At 43.5% G+C, this 25,309-nt stretch overlaps 1 protein-coding gene across 3 annotated transcripts in view; it reads left to right on the forward strand.

Annotated features, from left to right (window-relative positions):
* Window positions 1–25,309, forward strand: part of SH3KBP1 (SH3 domain containing kinase binding protein 1) — a 319,293-nt gene that overhangs the window by 41,276 nt on the left and 252,708 nt on the right. For 2 of the 3 annotated variants that reach the window (XM_037157523.2, XM_037157522.2), the window contains exon 2: window positions 12,243–12,400. In XM_037157523.2, coding sequence (XP_037013418.2) covers window positions 12,243–12,400 — 158 coding nt within the window. Of the gene's footprint in view, window positions 1–12,242; window positions 12,401–25,309 lie in introns of those variants that run through there. The other variant, XM_053655820.1, reaches the window with a different exon arrangement.

Below are 25,309 nucleotides of genomic sequence, written 5' to 3' on the forward strand. Positions count from 1 at the left end.
CTGTCATGTAGGGAGATAATCACAAATTTGATTACTTGAGGCATAAAATTATTCACAGAAAATCAATGGTAATGCTAACAAGGAAATATACTTTTGGATCCATTCTTTATTTAAAGATATTTGCAGGGAGTGCCTTTAATAAAAAAATTCAGGTGTGGGAACACATGGACACATACAGGCATGCATGTACTTTTAATACCTTGCCGTCTTTAAACACCCCCCTCCTTCCTTTTCAGGCGCCTTGCTGTGCACAACAGGGTTAGCTGAATCACTTGTGAAACTACGGATTGCGCCAGCTCAGGTTCCACCAGCAGTACGATTTTTCTCTTCATCTTTTAGGTTCAGTGTGGAACATTATTCTTCTACGTGCACACGGGGAGCATTTGAACAATCCGGAAGTGTTTCAGCATGTATTTCTTAAAGATAAGGACTCTTTTCAAAACCACAAATACGATACCATTTTTCCATCTGCAACAACTAACAATGTTTCCTTATCTTCAGACATCCAGTTCAAACATCCAATTATTACACATAGTTAAAATATTTTTATGGGCATTTGTTAAGATCTTGATTTGGAAGGTCCATACTTTGTAATTGTTTGGTTGTCTTGGAGTCTCCTTTAACCTAGGTTCCCACGTCTCTTTCCTTTTTCCTTTGCAGTTTTGCTTTTGGTTGAAGGAACTAAGTCATTTGCTGGTAGAGTTGCCTGCAGTCTGTATTTTGTTCATTGCACCTCAGGGTACCGTCTCACATATTCTTGGGCTCTTGTACTCCTTGCAAATTGGCAGTAAATCCAGAGGCTTGATCTTACTCAGGTTTTAGTTCTTTGGCAAGAACACTTTATGGGGTGGCACGTACTTCCTTCTGACATGAGGCTCTTGAAGTGTGGTTGTCTGTCGTTTTGTAATGTTAGCAGCCGTTAGTGACCATTGCCCAGGTCCTTGATTACATTAGAAGTTGCAAAATGTTGATTGTCTAATTCTCTCATTCTGTCATCAATTATTAGCCAAATTTCTCCAATAAAGAGACATTTCTCCTCATTGACTATGGGTTATCCTGAATTTACATGGCAAAGGCAGGACAAATGTTTGATTCTTTCCCTTAATTTGCCAGCTTTCGGAACAGTAAGTTCCCTAGCATCCCCAAAAGGTGACCATTGATTTTTTTTTTTTACAAAAATATCACTGTGCAACATGAACCGCATAGCATATCAATTTGAGATGTCAAACCTATTTGACGTGTTTCAATCCATTGCAGTTATTCTTACTGATTTGCATATTGTCCCCTATATGATACACGTAAGTGTGGTTAGTGGGAGTCTTTCCTCGTTCATTTCTGAATTCTTTTCACATAACTCTTAGTCTTTGATAACTTCCTTGCTTTGACAAGGAAGCATTTCTTGAGTGCCTGATGGGGCGTCACGGTGGGCTCAGTACTTGAGGGAGGAAAATGCGTTGGGCAACGTGACTTTTCTTTACAGAGGCCCACAAGCTTCAGTTTTAACCTTCCCTTCTGCCTTCCTGGGGTTCACACTTGGGCAAGATTGTTATGCCAAGGGGTATAAATGAAGACTGAACAGGGACAGTGAATCTGCCAGAAAAGGCAGCGAGGGCTTACCGTGATTTCCTGTCACCTCTGTCTACTTTCTCTCTTACCAGACAGTGCGTTTCTTGTTAACAGAAGGCCGTGCAGTGACTCAGCCCCCACCCCCCCACCCCCACTGGGCAGACTGACCATGGTTTTCTGTGGAATTGTTCTTCACTTCCCTTCTTTTGACCTGGTTCCCTACTCTTTTAAACATTCTTGGCTCTTAGAGCTGATTCAGCTTAGCTACGCTGAAGTCAATAGCAAGACTTTGCCTTTCTCTTTTCATACATGTCCAACCATAAAGCCAGTTCCCCAACCTCACTCCACATACTATTATAGTCCTCACAAAGTGTGTTGTATTGTACAGTTTTGTGAATTAATTTTGTAGCAAAGCAAACCTTTTAGGCACTTTCTCCGTAATCAAATGTGTTTTAATCATCCATGCAATGTCTGTCAAATAAAACTGGTTCATGAAGTGAGAGAGTTGTGTGGGGGGTAATGTCTTCTAATTATTTTATTTTATATAATCTCTAGTTAAACTAATATAGTGTAAGCAGATATCTTTTTTAAAGATTTTATTTATTTATTTTTAGACAGAGGGGAAGGGAGGGAGGAGAGGGAAACAGTATGTGGTGGTTGCCTCTCACACGCCCCCTACTGGGGACCTGGCCCACAAGCCAGGCGTGTGCCCTAGACTGGAAACTGAATAGTCTAGAACCCTTTGGTGCACAGGCTGGTGCTCAATCCACTGAGCCACACCAGCCAGGGTGGTATAAGCAGATATTTTTGACTTTCTTCTTCCCTTTTAAAGCTTGGCCCTGGCTGTTTTGGATCTTCTCACTGAGAAAAATGGGGCCACCTTCTAATTAGGTACCCCCGTTTGAGTCTTCTTTGAGCCTGAGAACCAGGCTGTCATTATAAAGTGAGGAAGAAAAGAATACTAGGTCTGCTTACCTTCAAGCCATCAAATTACTTAAAACCATCAAATATTTATGTGACGTAACGCTCATGTCCTTTCTCTTGACTACTTGGAAAAAAGGTTATGTTTTCTTTAAGTGGCTCAACTATTTTCACTTAACTGACTTTTTATTAAATTGATTTTCTGACACGCAGTTTACTTTCCCTCCATGGTTATCGTGTAGGTCCATTCTCTGTTGTTTTAGTCAACTATAATCAATTATCTTTTTTCTTTGCTGTTTTTTTTCCCCCTGAAAAATCATCTACACATTTTCTCTGTGCTTTTATTTTTATTTTTATTGAAAAGGTCTTCTTCTGGCCAAGTTATTTTTATCCAGTCTATCCAGTGTACCTTCTTAAAAGAGCTGTGTATTAGTTTTGCAGGGGTTAATTTTAGTCAGGAAGTGTTTAATAGCTCATTGTTCCTGCGTCCTTGGGTGAGGCCCTGGTGAGGCAAAGGCTTCTAAAGTGCAGGCTTTTGAGGGACTTATCCCCCACACTTTGTGAAGCACTTCCCTATCCACGGAGCAGGCTACTCAGCTATGGCCTTCCGTCACGTCTTTACCTTTGGTCGAGTGCCCCTCTGCTGTCAGGGGCTGCGGTCCTGGCAGAGGTGGGAATGGATTCAAGGCTGATCACAGTAACACTTGAGAGGCTTGGACCAGTGGACCATATTTGTCATACCGACCTTTGACTTTCCTTAGGCTGCAAATCAAACGACTGGGCCACGTTTGTAGCTGCACTTCATTGTGCTGAGTGATAAGCTATGTTTTGGCGATACTTCTCCGAACACACACTCAATCACCAACATTTATTGTGCACCTACTACGAGCCAGACACCAGAAGAGGAAGAGGGGATGCTTTGCTCTGTCCTTTAAAGCAGGAGTCCCCATCCTCTGGGCCATGGACTGGTATCAGTCTGAGCCTGTTAGGAACTGGGCTGCACAGCAGGAGATGACCTTGAATGTAATGAGCTTGAGTCATCCCCAAACCATGCCTCCCACCCCACTCCATGAAAAAATTATCTTTCATGAAGCCAGTCTGTGGTGCCAAAAAGGTTGGGGACTGCTACTTTAAAAACTTCCATTCTAAGAGGCAGACAGGGAGGGCAGGCCCCAGGAAACATAGCACAGCATGATGACTGCCTATGAGACCAGTGGCTGTTGTTTATGGAGCAGCTTCTGTGTACAGGAGTTTATAGGCATCATCCCTCATCCCAGCAGTATCCCACTGGGTGGATCATCTCCCTATTTTATTTTATTTTATTATTTATTATTTTTTTTGTGAAAAGGAAACAAAATGTTTATTTAATGCTATTCAGGCCTAACGCCTCCACTAAAATATCAAAGTCCTTTAGAGTATACACCTACACCCACACAGCGCTCCCTTCTCCCACTGTCCCAACTCCGGGTACCATAAATCAGGAAAAGAGCACATGTCTGTGTTGCAGGCCGCTGGCACCGTCAGCTGTGTCACTGTGCAGGCAGGATCTCTTTCTAGTTAATCCAAAGTACCGTGGTACCCTCTCATGGTCCACTGGCAAGAGTCCTTTGTACCCAGTTCCAGTCAAAGTCTCTCTTGCTTTTTCAGGCCCCACGGCCAAAGGGGGCACCCCAAAGCCGTGTGGGCCTCTTCTACCAAAGCTGCAGGAGTCCACACTCCACCAAAAGCATGTGGCTTTCTTCTTCACCTGGCTGCAGGGATCTCCATTCTGGCAAAGCTGCGTGGTTTTCCCTTTCACCTGGGCAGTTATCCCCTCATGTCCTGGAGCCCATCTTTTCCAAGCTCTCTCTCAGGCACCTCTCCCTCAGGGGCGCAGCCCCTCCATCTCCCAATTTTAAACACTAAGAAAATGAACTTAAACAGCTAGTAAATGTCTAAGGTGGAATTCACTCCCAGGCCTACCAGGCTTCAATGCCTGTATTCCTTCTCCTACCTTGTGTGCTCTGTAAAGATGCTTAGACAGATGTGACAAGAGCGGACAGACAGACTGGGAGGCCCAGGTTCCTTGGGTTGTTCTAGAAAGCAGTGACAGAACCATCCTTTGTGCTGTCTGAGGCAGTCAGTGGTGGGCCTTCTTTTCTCTCTCACAGTTGGATTTGTTTTTTATCTCCTTTCCTGATGTATGTCTTTCACTCATTTCTTGCTTGATGCCCACTTCTGGGAGCCAGTACTCGGCCTGCTGCGGAATCGGTTAGCCCTGCAGGAAGCTGTCTCCGCCTCCTGCCCAGGGAGAGTTCAGGCCCCTTGGCTGTCTGTTCGCTGGGGTCTGTGCTCTGAACCTGTCTTCCTTGGGGAAGCTGATGTTCAGTTTCTAACAGATTCAGGCCTGAGGAATGATCCCCTTGCTGGTCTGGTGCCACTTGGTATGTTCACACCAAAGGAAATCATGGCATGAAAGTCGGCCTTGTTGGACTTGGAGGTGGCCACAGTACCTGGGGCCAGACCTGGGAAATTCAGGTCCCCAAACTCTCAGCTCTACAATCACTGGGAAATCATGGGGTGATGAGAACTGGGTTTTGTGCAGACTTGTGTAAGGAAGAATCGTTTTTTAAAAAGTTCATGCATTCCATTAGGGTTCTCTGGTGACAAGCAACAGAAACCAAGTTTCTGTTAACTAAAGTAAGGAAGAGGACTTACCACAAGATTTGTACTGCAGGGTAGAAGGAAAACCTGGAGGATCAGGTTGCAGAAAGATGGCAACCCGACAGCCCCAGGGATCCCTGCCTCTTCCAGAAGCCTGTGGGAGCCTCTGCTGCAGACATTTCTAGTCTTTGTCTCTGTCGCTGCTGTGAGACAAGGTTGAGTTCTGTGCTGGCGGAGGGCAGGGCAGGCTGATAGACAGTGGAGCCGACTGTATCGTGGGGGAGGGGAAATCCCCTCAATTGACTTCCCCTCCCTGAATGGGGACTGGTCCGTCTCTGGAACACAAACAACACGCAACCACCTTGATAAGCAAATGTCGGCATAAATTCCAAAATAGACATCACATAGACTTTTTATTTTAAAAGCCTATATGAAGGTATAAAATTCTACCCGTTTCAAGCATACAATTCTGTGATTTTAGTAAATTTATAGCCCTTTGAGACTCTAACAAGAATTTAATTTTAGAACATTTTCATCACTTCCTGAAGACCTCTCATATCCATTCACGGCCAGTCCCCACCCCCTCCCCACCCGTAGGTAACACTGCTCTTTTTTCGCCCTCTCTTTAGATTTGAACGTAGATTATTATATGTTCCTGAGTGGTGTAATTTTTTTGTGGGTATTGTGGAAACTACGCTATATGTGAAAGAAAAAATAACCCAATGGTGTGGAAGTCTGTACCTCAACCTGTCTCAGTTTTTCTTTCTTTTTATTTTAGATTTTCCCTTCTCTCACCTGGACTGTAATTTGGGCGAGCTCAGTGCTAGTATTGATGCTGCTGTAACTTAGCTCTCGCTCTCTCTAAGCCTCAGCCATGAAACCTTCCAGGCCTCAGTTCTTCATCTGTAAAATTAAAAAAAGGACTTGACAAGATGTTAAGTAATGTTCTTTCTGTCTCTATCACCAGTCATGATCTTCTGTGGTGAAAAATTCCTCCTGATTTTATATGCTCTCTTCAGAGGATTGGAACAAAACACTGACATTAGAAATTTATTCTTTAAAAATTCACAAAATGAAATAAGTGTGAAAGCAATTTGCGACATTTCGACACCTGAAATTCTTAAAGCTTCAAACTGTACTGCGAAGGCTTGCGACATAATCTGTACGAGGCATGGCAAAAGTAGGTTTCCAGGCCTGCCTGGCATAGCCCAGTGGATTGAGCACAAGCTTGTGAACCAGAGGATCGCGGTTCAAGTCCCAGTCAGGGCACACGCCTGGGTTGTATCGCCCAGTGGGAGATACATGAGAGGGGGATAACAATGTGTGGTTATACATTGATGTTTTTCTCCCTGTCTCCTTCCCTTCCCCTCTAAAGATAAATAAATAAAATCTTTTTTTAAAAAGTAGGTTTCCAGTTGTGAGTACATGAAACAGAGTTGATTCTTGTCTTATTATATATTGGTTGTTGTAGTATTTTCCATACGATCAACTGTAAACCTACTTTTGCCCCGCCCTCTATGTGTGTATGGACATAGGAAATGAATTGGCAGCTTGCATTCTCCTTTGTGCTTTGGGGTTTGTTCAGACATTTATGGAGTTGGACCTGATGCCAGACAAGGGGGGGTGGGATCCTGAGAACGGTCACAGCTTGTTTCACATGTTGCTTGCAGTCCGACTGGAGTGAGCCACCACAAACTCACAGTACCAGAGCCCTAGGAGAGAAGAAGTTCCGGGCGCAGAGACGGGGAGGAGGCAGGGAGGGGCCAGGTCACCCAGCGGGGCCTCTGAACGGCCAAGGTGAGAAGTTTGCCTGAGATGGATCTTGGCAGCTGGCTTTGCCAAGCAACAGTTACAAACCATCCATCTTTTAGGGGAGGAGACATTCCAGCAAGTTTGAAGGCAGAGGTCAGAGGTCAGAGACGGGGGAGTTTGGAGCATTCTGCCTTTCCAGAGCAGATCTCTCATCTCCTCTGGCTCTGTCTGTTCACACACACCGGTTAGCTAGCTGTGGCTTTGGCTTTTGCAGTGACAGTAGACATAGCAAACTTGTGGAGGCTGGCTTTTGGCACAGCAAGCAGCTGGAGGGTGATATTTTTCTGACAAAGAGATGTTCTTAAGTTTGGTAATTTATGGTGTCTTCAAATATGGAATTTTGTTGACTGTTGCCCTAATTATACCTCTGATACATTCTGTTTAGCTTCATGTTTGAATTTTGCACTCATGCCCAGAGGTAGTTGCCCAAAGAGTGCCCATTAAAAAATCTTAGGTACTGTTTTCTTGCCACAGCTACCTGCAGCTTCTTGAAGGCAAGATTTGGGGGACGTAGACTTTCACATGGGTTCTCACAAAGATTTTGAGTGTGTTTGTGCAATGCGAGGTCTTGATCTCCTGTCTGCCAAGTATTATCCTGAACTATCTCTGTGCAATAGAAATATAATACAAGCCTCGTAAGGAATTACAAATATTCTAACAGTCACATTTCTGCAGTGAAAAGAAGCAAGTGAAATTAACTTGAATAATATTTTAACCCAGCGTATCTAAAATATTATCCTTTCAACATGCAATCAATATAAAAATTAATGAGATATTTTACAATCTTTTTTCCCCTGTATTTTCCGCTTGCTGTGTATTTTACAGCACATTGCAACTCAGAGTAGCCAGACTTCAGGTACTCAATAGGCACATGTGGTGAGTGATACTGTAGTAGATAGCAAAGTCCTGGACCTTTTAAAGGCTTTGCAATGGATACAGGAAAGAGCCCTTACAGGGGCTAGGAGAGGGATAGCCTCATAATTTATGAGCTGTTAACAAAGCCATACATAGGCTTCCTCCTTTTAGAGAAACCTGATATGTAAAAATTCATCTTGACAGGAAAGGTAGAGCAGGAAGTGATCATTCATGTTACAAAAGAATTAACCACAGGATCCTTAAATAGCAAGCTAGCTCCCATAGTGAACTGAAGAATCTGACTCAATTTGTGAAAATGTGATTGACACTTGGCATTTTAGTAGCATCTTTGTTGGGCAGAGCTCTATCTGCTGTTATAAACTGCAAGTTGAGCAGTTGGTTTATTAAAGCTTTCCTGAGCACCTGTTACATGTCATGGGCACTTATAGAGGGGCCACGACAGCACTAAGGATGATCTGTACCCAGAAGGCATTCAGAGGCTCACTGGGGGGCAGAGACACAGTGCAGCCACCACAGCGTGGACTTGCCTCAGTGCCAGGGGCCAGGGAGGCCTGAGGGCTGCAGGAGCCAGGAGGGTGATAAGAGGCCGCTAGGGCCCAGCGGGGGCCAGAAGGCGGGCAAGGTGCATGTGATTACTTAAGTACCTGGGAGTTTAAAGAAAGGCTGCATCAGGAAAAGCAGCTCAAACAGGATATTGGGAAGACTGAAAACTTAGGCAGTTTTATTTATCCCGGAGTCCTCCATCCCTAATTCCTAGCATGACCCATAGCAGGCACCAGTTAAGGTGTGTCCTTGGTGCCCTGGCTGGTGTAGCTCAGTGGATTGAGTATGGGCCTGTGAACCAAACAACTGTTTGATTCCCCGTCAGGGCACATGCCTGGGTTGCAGGCCAGTCCCCAGCAGGAGACACATGAGAGGCAACCATACATTGATGTTTCTCTCCCTCTCTCTCCTTCTCCTCCCCTCTCTCTAAAAAATGAATAAATAAAATAAAATAAATAAAATAAAAAGAAAAGGTGCGTCCTTGGCTTACTGGGAAGAGGGAGAGTGAAGCAAGACAAGATGGATGGTCTTTAGTTTATGGCAAAAGGCAGCAGCTTTTTCACTTCTTAGTGACCATCTTCTTGAAGCAGATTTGTTGTCCTCTTCCAGCTTTGCCTTGGGGGACCCCACATACAGAATGGAGAAAATGAAACTTGCTATTTAGGAAAGAAGAAGCAAGGTTGTGTTCTGGGAGCTGAAGTGATTTTGAGTCCTCCAATGTACATAGGCCTCATTAGATGGACCCTTGACCAACTTCCTTCTTAGGTGCCTTCCTGTCCCTTTTCCCCCCAAGGCTGGCCCCAAGTGCTGCTTCTGCTCTCCCCGTGATTCTCTGTCCCCATAAGAAAAGCTATGAACTTTCATCTCCAAGTGCTAAAATGGCATCAGCTGGGGGGGAGCCTAGGTCACTGTTCTAAGCCTTTTGTTTTTAAAAAATAATACCTGTTATTAACAAAATAATTGCCTATTTCCACATATGTATTTGTCCGTGGATTATGTGCACATATTTCTGTACTAGTGGATTCAGAAAGCCCCCCAAAAGCTTCTAAATATTAATTATTAGGTTTAGCGAGCCTTTGGAAAACATAAGATTATTGCATGTCTTTCCACATGGGTGAAAAAATGAAGACATTTGTCTTCCTGGTTCAGATACATACTCTAAATGTGTCACTAATCCCAATAGTTCCATATTATACATAGGTAACCTACCTGTCTGTACCAAGGGTGGAAGAAAATCTATATTACAAATTGTCTTAACAATTTAGTTTTTTGGTCATCTCCCTCTCAGGTCTGATTGGCTTGTCCTTGTGTTCAGCTCCCAACGTGGCTGGCAAGGAGCTCCCAGCAGGAGCTCAAGTAGCAGCTCTGCCTCCTTCCTGTTTATGTGGCCACATGTTGAGTATTGTCTCCTGTGCCTACTTTCTTTTCACAGATCTTTTCCAGCCTCTCACGTGCTTAGTGAGGGTGATTTTAGTTAAAAGGGGTAATAGCCACAAAGAGGCTTCACCAAGAGGCCTCCCAGAACTGCAGGGTGCCCCGTGGGGTTGGCAGCCGGTGCGGTGTGGGCAGCATCCTAGTGGGGGAGCACTGGTGTCCCTTGGGCTGCTCCCGCCTTGGGGACTGAGAGGCCAGGGGAAGGAGCCAGTGCCATTCTGCAAATGGAATATTGGAGAAGTTATATTTTTCTTTTTTGAAATTAGAGTAAAGTGAATAGACGTTCTCATTGTGTGTGTCATCATGTCAACTGATTCCTGCAGTGAACACATTCCACTTTGGAGAGCACTGGCTTCAGTGAATAAGCTTTACCGAGCTTCTAGTTCTTTAATTGGGAGGATGGGCATAGCAATATTGTGAGGATTAACTGAGCTAATGCAGGAAAAGTGTCACACACATGCACAGTGCTTACTGTAATCTGAGTTCTGATGGGAGAAACTTCAATAGGCCCATGTCTAGGTAATTTGAAAAAAGCTGTTTTTTAAAGTGACCTGGTTCCAATTGTACTGATGGCTCCTCTCCCCCCCTCCCACATTATTATTAGGAGCCAAGGGGAGGGAACCTGCTCCCACTCCCTGTCAGTGGATGTGTTCAGTTTCTTTAGCTGCGCCAAACTTGGGCCCCGGAGGTCCTGGGGGTGGCTGGGCACGTCGGGCATGTTCCCATCATCTCGGGTGGGCACTGACTGGGTAGTTGTAGGGTGTGACCTGGTTGGTCATGGCTGTGTACTTGGTGTGGGGGCTGAAGGTGGGCAGAATTACAGCGATGCTCCTGATGGTGAAGGATGTGACCAGCCCTGGTTCCTTGACCCAGGCGTTCTTCAGGATGGTGGCAGGTCTCCCAGCCGTCTTGGTCTTGGCGGTGGCCTGATGGCTCCTTTGAACTGCTGGGGAGCAGAGCATGGTACAAGGAAATTGGAGTGTTTCTGCCTTTGCAAGTGTCAGGTTGATCATTTGCTCTTCCTTTCTGTTGATAAGCACTGAGAATGGTTCATAAGTCAACTTCATCCTGGGCAGATTGATGACAGCAGAGTTAGCCGGCTAATTTCAGAATGAAAGAATGATCTAGGGAAGGAATTCTACTTTTAGTTGCTTATGAACTGTCTGGATTAGCTGCCATTAAGGGCAGACGGAGGAGCACCCTCATGGATGAAGAGGGTCTTCTGATCTGGGGAGCAGTTTGGAATTTGTCCCTAATGGGGATGCAAAGCCCATTCAGCAGGGGCTCACTTACCTACCAAGCTTCTTCCTGAAAATCCTACCCCAGTTTATTGATTTTTTAAAAAGTTGTTTGTGCTTTTCTGTCCCCTGTTGAAGAAGATTTTTGCCAAACCCAAGATCACTAAGATTTTCTCCTATGCTTTCTTATAAAAGTTTTACAGATTTGGCTCTTACATTTAAGTCTGCAATCCATTTTTGAGTTCATTTTTGTAGATGTGCTTACTATAAAAGCTTATTTAATGTATTCTTTTCCATTATTTTACTGTAATTTGTAAGTTGCTAATTTACCACTTGGGGTTTCAGCTAATTTTCACTTCTATCCATTCATATTAAGCTGCAAATAAAAAGGAAAAGGACAGGAGACTGATAGGTCGAGGTGAGTGTCAGGTGAGACCCAAAGTCTAGATAAATTGTGTAATTCATCTGTGGATAAATTACCCAGTCTCGGGATTGGTTAGCACTACCAGTTTGCATTGGTGCTTTGTCAACAAGAAGACCCATCTGTATCATTCATTGCCTCCACCTATTACCAATGATAAGAACTCTTCATAGATTGTGAGAACAATTTAAAGCGGTATTGCTGCCTGGGATGCCATCTGTTGAAAGGGCAGTTACGCCTGCATATATTAGCTCTGTGAGGCACTGGTTTGGCCAGTGGGGCCTCTGTATTAGCTGTTTTAATACGCATGGTTGCTGAGACATAGCCATCATCTCTGTGGAATAGATAAGAAACTGTTTTAATATCACCTATAGTTTGCACAGCCTTAGTCTTGGTGCGGGAGGAGGCACCAAGAACCAAACTCATGCCTGTAGTTTCTGTACTTGAGGAAATGATGTTGGGCTCCCTCGGGGGAGGGGCGCAAATGTCGTTGGCTCTCTGTCATGGTAAGTTTCCCCTTTGAAGTCCCTGCTGGCCCTGAGGCTTGCAGGCTACTCAGCCTGAGCCTGACCACTGGCCAGCACTTGGTGGTTTCTGTGCTGTGGACCTCAGCTCACTGAGGTCCTCAGCTACTGAAATCAGCTCACTGTGTGTGGCCCTCTTATTTAAGTATCAATAGAAGTCCCTCACTTACTGACCTTCTAGGGCTGCTGAGCCTCAGACTTCTCCAACACCCGATCTAAGGTGCTCTCTCACTTTTTGTTTTTGTTCCTGTTCCTTTCTTTCAGTGGAGGCCATAGTGGAGTTTGATTACCAGGCCCAGCACGACGATGAGCTGACTATCAGCGTGGGTGAGATCATCACCAACATCAGGAAGGAGGATGGAGGCTGGTGGGAGGGACAGATCAACGGCAGGAGAGGTTTGTTCCCTGACAACTTTGTAAGAGTGAGTACAAAGCGAAACCCTTTTCCTGTCTCCTATGTGGGTGCTGCTGACCAAAGCTGTGGGGGCACCTGAGGAGGAATTTCCTGGGCTCTCTGATGGGACGACTTGACAGCTTGACCTCTTGTGTGCTATCAAGAAGAGTGCATACAGCTTTGCCCTAGATAGCCAGAAATGCCTGTTTTGAAATCACTTTCTGAAGATTCAGAATGTTCTCTTTTAAAACTATGTGACATTTAGAAAATGCTAGGAACATATAAACCTTGTTAAACTGGTTTATTTACATACTTGTTAATATACTTTGATCGTTTAAAGAAGCAATTTTCGACCCGTGCTGCGAGAATTTTTAAAACATGGGATACCTTACTATTTAGTCAGGGTCACTGACCTCTTTTCCCTTATCAGGGGCGTCAGACTCATTTTCACCGGGGGCCACATCAGCTGCGTGGTTGACTTCAAAGGGCTGAAAGAATTTTAGGATTGTATACACGTAACTACTCCTTAACTGTGAAGGAGTTAAAATTACATTCGGCCCTTTGAAGGCAACTGCGAGGCTGATGTGGCCCCCGGTGAAAATTAGTTGGACACCCCTGCCTTAGATTGTCAAATAAAAAAATGACAGCTTATACAATAGCCGTCCGGTGTGAACGAATCCAAATTATAATATTTTTGTCAGATCACCAAAAAAATATCATTTTCGGTGTGCTGTGGAATTTTAGTAATTAGTATATGTGTACCATAGATGGAAAAGATTGAAGATTGCTAGTTTAAAGGGATTTCACCCTTTGCCACTCCATTCAAAATGGAGGTGAAACTAGTTTTGACCACTTAAGTGGCAATCAGACTAAATGCAGAATTCTAATTGTACTGTTTCACCTTTGTAATCATGTTTTCTTTAATTTTTATTATTTATTTTATTTAATTATTGTTCAAGTACAGTTTTCTGTCTTTTACTCCCATCCCAGTGTTTGGTTTTTTTGATAGTACCAATAGAATTTTTCTTTTCCTCATTATGGCCATGCAACATTGAATAAAGTCTTTTTTTTCAATAAGGTTTTAAAAATTTGTTTTTGACCAAAGTCATCTAGGATTAATTATAAACATGTAGCTCATTCATGTTAAGGACTCCAGCCCCCCCCCCCCAAACAATGAACAAATAAAACAAAAACAGACTCATAGAAGCAGAGGCCAAAGGGGTAGTTACCAGGGGGGCGAGGGTAGGGGGATGGGTGAAAAGGAGGAGGGAAATATAGTGAATAAAACTGTGGTAAGTATGCTCGGTGACAGATGATTACTAGAACGTGTAGTGATCACATTGTAAGGTCTAAAAATGTCAAATCACTATATTGTGCATCTGAAACTGATATAACCAATATAAAGTTGTATACCAACTAAACTTAAATTTTAAATAGTCCAAAAGAATTCCTGGCTGGTGTGGCTCAGTGGACTGAGCGCTGGACTGTGAACCAAAGGGTCCCCAGTTCAATTCCCAGGCAAGGTGCATGCCTGGGTTGCGAGCTAGGTCCCTAGTAGGGGATGAGCAAGAGGCAACCACACATTGGTATTTTTCTCCCTCTCTTCCTCCCTCTCTGCCCCTCTGTCTAAAAATAAATAAATTTTTTAAAAAGTCCAAAAGAGCCCTGGCCGGTATAACTCTGGATTGAGCGCAGGCCTGCGAACCACACGATCGTGGTTCGATTCCCAGTCAGGGCACATGCCTGGGTTGCGGGCCAGTTCCCAGCAGGGGACTCATGAGAGGCAACCATACATTGATATTTCTCTCCCTCTCTCCTTCCCTTCCCCTCTAAAGATAAAGAAATAAAATCTTTTTAAAGAAAGTCCAAAAGAAGAAATGACATAGTGTACACTTGTAAATAATAGTCAAAATTGGGTAAAAAATGGATCTCGTGGAGTCTGCTCCCTGGGGGAAATACCAAGAAGGTATAACAAGTCTGTGTACCGTAAACTTCCATGCGGCCCTGGAGAAGAGAGGACTGTTCTCAGTGGGAAGGGCTGTGTGCAGCTATCCCCATGGCTCTCCTGTATTTCAGTGATACCACACTGTGCTTAATACCTGAGGCTGTGGGGGCAGGTGGTAAGGGGAATGTGGGCACAGAGAAGCAGATGTCCCCCTCAAAGAACCTCAAGGGCTGCATGGGCCCTTTTATGGAGAGGGGTTGTTGAATGAAAAATAGGAATGTGGTCCAGGCTTGCCAACACCTGGGCCCTCTACCTGAACCCAGCCCCCAGTGCAGAGCAGACAGGAACCCAGTTTAATCTTACTTCAGAATCTTGCCTTCGAGCCCTGGCTGGTGTAGCTCAGTGGATTGAGTGCGGGCCTGCCAACTAAAGGATCGAGGTGCAATTCCCAATCAGGGCACATGCCTGCATTGCAGGCCAAGTAGGTCCCCAGTAGGAGGCATGCGAGAGGCAACCACACATTGATGTTTCTCTCCCTTTCTCCTTCCGTTCCCTTCTAAAGATAAATAAAATCTTTTATTAAAAAAATGAAAGAAAGAAAGAATCTTGCCTTAGAGCGATCCTGGTAACATTTCTTTTTCCTTTTATTTTTTTTTTGGGGGGGTGTGTGTGCAGAAAGCTAGGGAGAGTTTTGTTGGTATATGCTGATAAACCTTGCTTTCTGTAAATAGTTGTAGTTTTCTTGGACTACAGTTGACCTAAAAGCTCTCTCCTATTTTAAGAGTAGGAAAGCACTGTGTCAGGGCCACCACGGATTGACTTTGTTGATGTGTAAACGAGAGGGACTTCTTTTGCCCTTTCAAACAAAAACTCCAGTTTTGGGACAAGGACTGTCCTTGAAGGTGAACCAAATTCTGATCTGGAAAGAGGGTTTTTCTAGATCAAAAGGGAAAACTTGGGGTAAAGATGGAGGAGGAAGGAGTGACAGAGGACTGTGGGAAAGAGAAAGGAGGATTTGGGAAAGCGAAGAGGACTCTGAGAAGGAGAGGAGGACCATGGGAAGGAGAAGTGACTACGGTGTTGGCTCCAGTGTTGAAGGCAGGTGCAACCACAAATCTGCAGACTCAGAACTTCTGAGATGGACTTTGCTCAGGGCTTAAGGTGGGTGCATCTGCTGTGTTTGTGTGGGGCAGTGGGCACCAGGGCAGGGTAGCACAGGAAGACCTGGGCAGACTTGGCTCGTGGAGCACTAGGGAACAGAGGGGCTCCTTGCTGTCAGACAGGGGCCTTTCTCCACCCTTCCCCACCTGCAGGGCCTTGGGCCACCTCAGCGGCCCGCCCCATTGCTTTCGTGGACTTTGGCTCGAAGGGAGGCTGGTGGAAAATGGCAGGGAGGGAGGGAGTCTAGCCCAGTCAGGAGTTATCCTGCTGGATCCCTGTCCTGGAGTTCCCTCAGTCTGGCTGTGTCCCTCTGCCAGATGGTAGCTGCTTCCATCAAGTCCCCTTCCTCCTCGTTCCATTCCTCTCATCCCTGCAGGCCTGGGCAGCCCTCGTTTCTAGCCCTGGCTCCTGCCTCGGAGTTGCTCTATACGTCACCCACTTTGCAAAGGTCTCTTTATTAATCCCGCCTCAGGTTACCTAACTCGATCGTGCCATCTGTTTCCTTTTTCGAGCCTGGCTGCCCCAGCAGGCCACTCTGAGGATTAAAGGAGACAGCGTGTGGCCAGCCACTTTTCGACTGTGCCCTGTCCCCTCTCCCCTGGCCTGAGTGCCGCTGTTCTTATCTAATCACTTGTCATCTCACTTCGGCTAGAGAACTTCCAGTGAGGGGAAGTCATGCTCTTTGGAGCAGCTCATTCCTCCTGGGACAGAAAGGATGTGGCAGGAATGGCTGGGGCCGTACCACGAATGGCCGTCACATTTGGCAGAAAAAGAAGCTTCTGTTCTTTCAGATGTCTGAGTCTCTCTTCAAATCTTCACCCACTGGGAATGTTTTAGGCCTATTATTGTGAATCTAGTAGGGTGGATGCAGTGAAATTTAATGAGAATGAAAACTACCATAGAGAATTCTAGAAGCTGAAAATACATCTTTAAGTAATGATCATATTGGCGTAAGTTCACAGCTTTGAGAGTGGTTTACACATGCCTTATTTAGCTAAGGATAGTTTGTCCCCAGACTGCGTTGGGTAATCTTGTGGAATGGTCATTTATTTGTGCTTTTTTGCCAGCATTACCACTGTAAGAGAGCTTACCTTCATTTTCTTGATTCATTTATTGGATCCTTAGTGTTCCAATTGAGCATGGGCTCCCAAAGTGTTGGGGTTCCTTGTCTACTCTTAACTCTGCATTGTCTCAGTTTCTCAGAGGAAAAATGCTAGCCGTTTCTACCTCCCCATGGTTTAGAAGGTGCCTGGGCTTCCCCAGCTCCCGGGCTGAGATGTGCTGGTACATGTAAATGTACCCGGCTGGCCTCTTGGTCTTTCTGTCTTGTCCCTCTTTTTCTCTTATTTAGTTAGTTCTTATTTCATTTATTTACTGTGCATGTGGAAGAAGAATCTTTTCAAATCCTATTTCCCTTTCTTCTCCCTCCCTCTCTCCCCACCCACTTCTTCATAAGACTTCTCTCTCTCTTTTCTTTTCCTTTCAAAAATTTATTCATTTTCAGTGGAATTTTCATAGAGTAAAATGCCAAAGTCATAATTGTCTGGCTTGATTTTTTAACCATAAGTGTGCACCTCTGTAACCATTGTCCATGTCAGTGCTATTTTTGTTCCTCTAGAAAGTTCCGTTGTGCCTTTTCCCAGTCATTCCTCTTCCCATTGGTAATCCATCATCATAGATTAGTTTTGCCTGTACTTGAATTTCATATAAATGGAATAATAAAAGGTCTTCTCTTTTATATATGGCTTCTTTTACACAGCAAAATGTGTGTATATCAGCACTTTGTTCTTGCTGTATAGATCTATTTTATGAATATGCCATAATATGTTTATCCATCCTTGTGTTGATGGTGACTTGGGTTGTTTCCAGTTTGGATGTTTTATGAATATAGGCCTTGAACATTCTTGTATAAGTCTTCCTATGGACATAGGCACTATTTCTCTTGTATGTCTACATGTAGGAGTGGAATTGCTGCCATCACTCACTTTCAATGTATATTTTGCTTTGTGTAAAGCTGTGGCCTCTGTGGCTGGGAGGAGGTGTCACACCTGTGCCAGAGCTTCATTTGCACCATATTAGCTGACTGAGCTAACCAGTCTGAATCTGATTGTCTTCACGTGGCTGCCTTATGTGTGTGACTGTGGCGGGGGGGCGCGCGGGTTTTTCAGCAGAGAGCTCAGTCTCCTGGGCACCCTCTGATTGTGGACCCAGGAACTATCAAAGACTCATTCTTAAATTGTTGAAGTCATCCAAATAGAGGGTGAACATGTGTCAAAATTTTACTGAACTCATTTAATGAGGGAACCAGCCAAATAGCAAAACTGATTCAGTAAGGATATGGGAAACTGATTAAGATGGCAGTGGAGCTCTGGCTGGTGTAGGTCAGTGGATTGAGCTCGGGCTGTGAACCAAAGGGTCACTGGTTCGATTCCCAGTCAGGGCACATGCCTGGGTTGTGGGCCAGGTCCCCGGTGGGGGGTATGTGAGAGGCAAACACACACTGATGTTTCTTTCCACCTCTTTCTCCCGCCCTACCCCTCTCTCTAAAGAAATAAGTAAAATCTTTAAAAAAATAAAAGACTAGAAAGAATTTTTTAAAATCTTTAAAAAAAAGATGGCAGTGGAAAGAGAAATGTGCAAAGAAAATCGCTAAGTTAGATTCCAAATGGGTCATGTCTTAGATAACAACAAAATCTTAACCTCTGGGGTTATAATTTCTATAAGAAAAGATAGAAAAGAAAGCTTCATACCTTATTATTTTCCTGCATGTTATTCTCTGACTTTTAGGGGGTTGTAAAAGGTCCTAATAAAGGGTTAGTAACATGAAATTACATTTCCAGACAGAGTCAGGTGACCCCTGAGGGCAGCTTATTAGAAAATGCATGAGAATGACATTGAAAGGTCACATGAGCATCATTTTAATTTCCCAGTTTTGGATATTTTTTCTGAACAGACCATAATGGACATAATATGGTATCCAATACAAGGAAGTGTTACTAGGATGAAATCCTTAGTCATTTACTTAAAAAAAAAAGGCAACAAAACACGGCGGCCCTTCTGGGACCTGAAACTGTCACCTAAAACAGAAAGACAGCCACCTATTATAGACAGATGTGGTCTCCTTCTTAGGGGTTCATTTGCCCCATGTCGGATCGAATTGCAGTGTCTTCTTTTCAGAATCTTATCCCTCACATCCAGGCAACGCTGTACTTGGTACCTCAAATGATTGACTAGAAGGCTTTTTCTGGGTTCTTTTGACACGTATCCATAGATGCACACTTTTAAATGGCCAGCCAAAGGAATTGAAAAAAGAAAAAGTCTTGAAACTACAGCTTAGGCTGGTGTGTGTGTGTGTGTGTGTGTGTGTGTGTGCGCTTTGGGAGGAGCCTCTGGTGAAGCGCAGCGGGACCCAGGCCCTCGACGTCTTGTCGCTCACAAATAGACGTGTAGAAAAGCAGGAAGCTGCGGTAGGGTTAAAAGAATGTGCTTGTTGATCTTTCAGTTGATGTGACTGTCTGAGGAAGTGAGCTGCGCTCTTTGCTTGCTGCTCTGCGTCTTAGGTAACAGTACAGTTTACACAGGCCCCGCCATTGAAGGCCAAAGTGGTCTTACTTGGAGTTTGCACATCTTATGCCGAGTGGAACAGTTTTCAGCTTGGTTTCCCGTTGCCTCAGTTTTCACTGGCTAGGTCTCTGAGATCTGCCTTTGGCGTATCTAGAGCCTTTTCTGTACTTGTGTGAAGTGGTTGGTGAGTATGGTGGTTGTTTTATAATCAGTGAGGTGAAAGATCAGGGTTTTGCATACATGTTCCACCACGCTGACATAAAGCTCAGAGTTACTTTGCTGTTTATGGTTTAAGAAAGAACACAAATTTACTTCAACCAGGGGCATAAAGTACAGATGTCCAGGTTGCTAGTCTATACTCAGAGACCCTGAAGTGAATCTCTCTGATCAAATTTCAAAGAAAAACAAAACTTTCAACCCAAGGGCCATTCATTTTCTGAGCTACGTAGAAGGTTGTTTTCAAAGTACTCATCTCTCTTGAAAAGGCAGCAGGAATTTTTCCAGGCATGTCATGTAATAGAACGCACAGAGCCCCTTTGTGCTCACAACACCTAGTGGCCATGTGCCGGGGTGTGTGGGCTCTGCTCTGCTCTGCTGGACAAGGCTGGAAGCACAAGTGAAACACCGTCAGTGGGTTGTTGGATAGTCACAAGAGGAGCTTCTTCCACAGGATTTAGCTCCTGCAATCTGGCCTTTGGTCATTTTGTACTCTGATAGCACACATTAGACGTTCTACAAAGATGTTCCTGATTAAAATGCTACTTGAGAAGGTTTCCATTGGATTTATCAGCAGCTCTGTTAGAATATGCTAAATAAACCCACACTTTTGGCCCTGATTGCTGTGTTACTTAATGGAATAATAATGGCCCTATTGTATTCCAGGCTTACTGGCTGCCTAGGCTTGTGTGTATAATCTGCCTGTGTCTCTGTTCAGTGACTAAAATGTATTGAGCACTTACCGTATGCCAGGCAGGAAGGAGCCTAAATCCTTCGTGTGCTTTGTCTTCTTAAATGCTTATACCACCCAATGGCATAGCTACTGTTTTTATCGTGCCCATTTTTCAGGCAAGGTAAATAAGGTACCTTAAGGTAAAAAGACTCACCCATGTTCACACAAGCTGGTGAGGAGCAGAGAGAACGTTGGAACTTGGCAGACTGATGTAGAACCTGGTCTCCAGCCTACAGCATTATGGAAGGGTTCTCATCGACCCGAAGGGATTAACCCCTCACTGTTATTGCCTGCTGTCTGCACCTTCCCCCAGTGGCCCATCAAGATTTTGTACACCTGGGCCACTCAGATAAGGTTCACAGTTACTTTGCTATTTGTGATTTAAGAAGGAATGACTAATTAACTTCAATAAGTGGCACAAAGCAGGGATTTACATGCTGTACTTCTGTGTTAAGAATCAAGGTTGTTAACTTATTTTTCAAATTTTGAAGGATTCTATTCAGAAATCAGCTATTTCAACTCAGAAGAGTAGCCGTTGCTTGGATTTATGGGCTTCTGCTGTTTTTCCTACAAGTTCTGAAAACAAGGCAATTTAGGGAAATATTTCATTTTACTAATTTGCAAGGAGACGTTATTTTACGGTGTTCAGGATGCTTTTGAGAAGGAGACTGTCTTTTCTCTCAGTGGCAAATAATGCAGATGTTTGACTATCCAGTTGTTCTCCATCCATGGATCGGGCCCATGAAAGCCACCGATTCCAGCTCAATTTATTCTTTAACTTTAAATATATAGGTTTTTTTTTTTTTTTTAGAAAACAAAATTCTAAAACTAATAACTGGAACCCGTTAGAAGCCCTTGTGAGAACTGTGAACTCCAAGGAAGGTCCAGAGTAATTACGGACAAATATGTTATCAGTAGGAACCCACAGCGTTGGGCATACTCCTCAGGCTTATCACTGCTGCCCTGCAGGAAGCATGTGTGATGGGGGTGTCTTGTGACTCAGGGGGAACAGTCCCCTCACACAGCTGATCTTGGTGATTATGCATAATGGAGTCTTACTTTCTTAACGACAGGATTATCGACTCTGAACCTAGAAAGGAACTTTGAAATCATGTGTTTCAACCCCCCAGCTTTCTAGCGGATCCAAATCTAGACCATCTAGGATGTTGCTGTGATCATTACTGGATATGTAAACTTATGAAGTGTGGGGTCCCACAGGAGAATCCAGGGCAGCGGGTTTCCAGCCTGGCTCTAAGCACACTGCACAGTCAGATTTTGGAGTTGGGATAGGGGCCTTAGAATATTTGTAAAAGTTCAGGTGGTGCCACTGCTTGAGAAAGCTTGGGCACTCCTTTTGTGCAGTGGTACCAGTAGGCAGCCTAATCCTTTTTAGTGTAAAATCTTTTCTCAAGCACATGGATTGGTAGCCTGTGACCTGTAGTTCTACAGTTGAAAATACTGTAATGGTAGTTCTAAAGTGTATGTGTAGTCTTGCTGGAAATTGTAAGAAATGTTTACTACAAATACATAAATAACATAACAACATCTAAAGAATGCACAACTTGAGTCCATTAGAATTAATATTCTAATTTCAGAACCTCTGCTGTAAATAATGAACTCTATCCTGCCATCTCCCTAGTGATAGAGAGGTGGGAAGAATTTCTAGGGATGGACCCCAAGATTCCACTCCCAAATTCCCAGAACCTGTGACTGTGATGAGCTTTTATTCTAGTAATTCTATTGTTATATGGCACAGTTGACTTGTAAAAAAAGGGGGTACCCAGGTGGGCCTAGTCTTATTACATGAGCCCTTAAAAACAGAGAGCTTTCTTTGGCTAGTGTCTGAAGTGGAAGTCAGAGAGATCCAAAGCTTGAGGGGGACTTGATGCTTTGAAGATGGAGGGGTCACATGAGAAGGAATACGGCAATTTTATTGGAGCAGAGGGCAGAACTTGGCTGACAGCCAATAAGGAAACAGACCTACTGCTGCAAAGAAGTGAATTCTGCCAACAACCTGAGTGAGCTTGGAAGTGAATTATCCTTCCAAGCCTCTGGATGAGAGTCCAACCTGATTGACATCTTAATATCAGCCTTGTAAGTCCCTGAGCAGAGAATCCAGTTGAGCCCACCTGGACTTCTGACCTACAGAAGTGTGAGATAATAAGAGGATGTTGTTCTAAGCCATTAAATGTGTGGCTTCAAATAAAGATAGCAAACGGTCTAGGGCAATGCTCTTCCCCTCTCCTGGAGACTGAGTAGAGAATCTGGAATTTTGTACTGTACTTGATGGCATCAGATGACTCATGGTGGCTCTTCCCTCATCGACTGGCACGTTGTCGGTGGTGACCAGATGGGGAGTCTGGACTTCCACTCCCTGGCTCAGGGAGTAATAAGTGATCCCTATCACTGTTTCCTCTACAGAGTGGGGAGGATCTTAGAGACGAGGGAGCTAGAGAATGAGAGTCATTAAAGCTGCACAGGCGGTGCTGAGCAAATTCCTGACTGACCCGTACATGAATCTGACTGGAATCAGCATGCCAAGAGGTTTGAGAATAGAGACTAGAATGTGGAATGCCATCCAGGTTCCCGGCTTGACCTCTAGGGGACACAAATGAAAAGCACCAGCATAGCACTGCAGGGGCTCTGGAAACTAAACTGTCATGAGATCACAGCCCACCAGAAAGAGCTCAGGACCTGTATGTTTAATCTAACTAGGGTGACTGCTCGCCAAAAATTTAAATGACTTATTTATTTTTTTCTTTGCCCATTTAATTTATTTTTTACATTTTTTACTGTTGTTCAAGCAGTTTTCTGCCTTTCTCCCCACCCCTCCCCACTACCCCAGCCCTCCCCACCTCCCTCCCCTGTTTCCACCCCTGCTTGTTATTGTCCATGTGTTAAACTATTTAAACATTATAACATAATAGCCCAAATGCTTAGGACACAATAAAAAAATCACTTGTCATACCAAGAACTGGGAAAATCACAACTTAAAAACACAATCAACAGAGATCAATATCGGAAAGACTGAGATCTTGCAATGATCTGACACTGATTTTAAAGCAGCCATCATAAAAGTGTTCCTAATGAGCAATACTCTTGAAACAAATGAAAAATGAGAAAATCGTAGCAAATAAGTAGAAGATAATTAAAAATAGAAATTATGGGACTAGAAAAGAAAATCAGCACATTAAAAAGTTCACTGGAGGAGCTTAGTGGATTAGTGATGACAGAGGAAAGAATCAGTGAAGTTGAAGGCAGATGAATAAAATGTACCCAGTCTGAACAGCAGCTAAAAGATAGTGTGGGGGAAAAATGAGCAGAACCCCAGGGCCCTGTGGTACAAGAACATAAGATCTAGCATTTGTGGCACTGGAGTCCCAGAAGGAGAAGAGTAGAGTATAGAAATAAAATGTATTCCGACAAGTAATGGCTTAAAACTCCCTAAATTGGGCAGAACCTTCAGAATCAAGAGGCTGAACAAAACCCAAACACGATAAATGGATAAACCCTTAGGAAGACTGACAAAAATAAAAAAGAAGACACAATTTGTCATATTAGGACTAAATCAGGGGCTATCACTACAGATCCTGTAGCTATTAAAAGAATAATAACACAGTGCTGTAAATAACTCTATGCACATACATTTAACAATTTGGATGAAATAGACCAATTCCTTGAAAACTATAAACTACTAAAACTCATCCAGGTTGAGGTAATCTCAGTCATCCCCTAACTATTAAAGAAACTGCATTCAGCCCTGGCTGGTGTAGCTCAGTGGACTGAGTGCAGGCCTGCGAGCCAGAAGATTGCAGTTTGATTCCCAGTCAGGGCACATGCCTGGGTTGCAGGCCAGTTTCCAGCAGGGGACACACGAGAGGCAACCATACATTGATATTTCTCCCCGTCTTTCCTTCCATTCCCCTCTAAAGATAAATGAATAAAATCTTTAAAAAAAGAAACTGAATTAATAATTTAAAAGCTTTCAAAAAATATCCAAGCCTAGAGGGTTTGATTAGAGATTTCCACCAAACATTAAAAAAATTTGCACCAATTCTACATAATCTCTTGTAGAAAATAGAAGGAGGAAGGAGTGCTTTAGGAAGCATTTTATGAGGCCAGTATTACCTTGATACCAAAATCAGACAGTACAAAAAACAAAACAAAACAGAACAAAATTACAGACCAATATCTCTCAAGAGCATAGACACAAAAATTCCCAATAAAATAATGGCGAAACAAATCCAGCAACATATAAAAGGAATTATGTACCATGACAAGTGAGGTTTATCCTTGTTATGGAAGACTGCTTCAACGTTTGAAAATCAGTTAACGTAATTCACTGCATCAGCAGGCTATGGGGGAGAAAAAAGTAGTCACAGAATCACACCAGTTGAAGCAGAAACATCATGTGACAAAATTCAACACCCATTTATGATAAAAACTCTCAGCAAAGTAGGAATAAAGGGGAATTTCCCCAGTTTGATGAAGAGCGTCTATAAAAACCCTACACTTAACGTAACTAAATGGTGAAGGACCGCATGCTTCTCCCCTGAGCATCAGAACAAGGCGAGGCCGTCTGCTCTCACTAGTATCCAGCATACTGCTGGAGGTCCTCGCCAGCACAGTGTTGAGAAAAGACATAAAAGCCTACAAATTGGAAAGGAAGAATAAAATGGGCCCTGTTTGTGAATAACATGATTCTCTACAGAGAACATCTCAAGAATTTATACAATAACACTGTAGCTAATAACTGAATATGTGCAACTGATTTTTAAGAAAAGGACACAATTAAATGGAGGTAGAGAGCCTTTTCAACAAATGGTGCTGGATCAATTGAACATCCAGAGGCAAAAAATGAACCTCAATCTGAATGTTACACCATGTACAAATTATCTGAAAATGGATTAAGGATTTAAATGTAAAACATAAAACTATAAAAGTTGCAGAATTAAACACAGGAGAAAGTCTTTCAGGACCTAGGCCTAGGTAGAGAGTTTTTAGACATCATACCAAAAGAACATTAAAGAAAAAAAGTTGATTACTTAGGCTTCTCCAGAATTAAAAAACTTCTGCCCTGTGATAAACCCTGTGAAGAGGATGAAAAGACAGGTTACAGACTGGGAGAGAGTATTAGCTAAACACATGTCTGACAAAGTACTTTGTATTTAGAATATATAAAGAACTCTCAGAATACAATAAATAGTAAGAAGCCAAAATACCCAATTAAAAATAAGTAAAAGGCATGAACAGAAATTTTGCCAAAGAGGATATATAGGTGGAAAGTAAGCATATGAAAAGTTCTTCCACATCATTAG

Source organism: Artibeus jamaicensis, unplaced genomic scaffold, assembly GCF_021234435.1.
Source record: "Artibeus jamaicensis isolate MK-2021 breed Jamaican fruit bat unplaced genomic scaffold, CSHL_Jam_final scaffold_1283, whole genome shotgun sequence".
Classification (NCBI taxonomy): domain Eukaryota; kingdom Metazoa; phylum Chordata; class Mammalia; order Chiroptera; family Phyllostomidae; genus Artibeus; species Artibeus jamaicensis.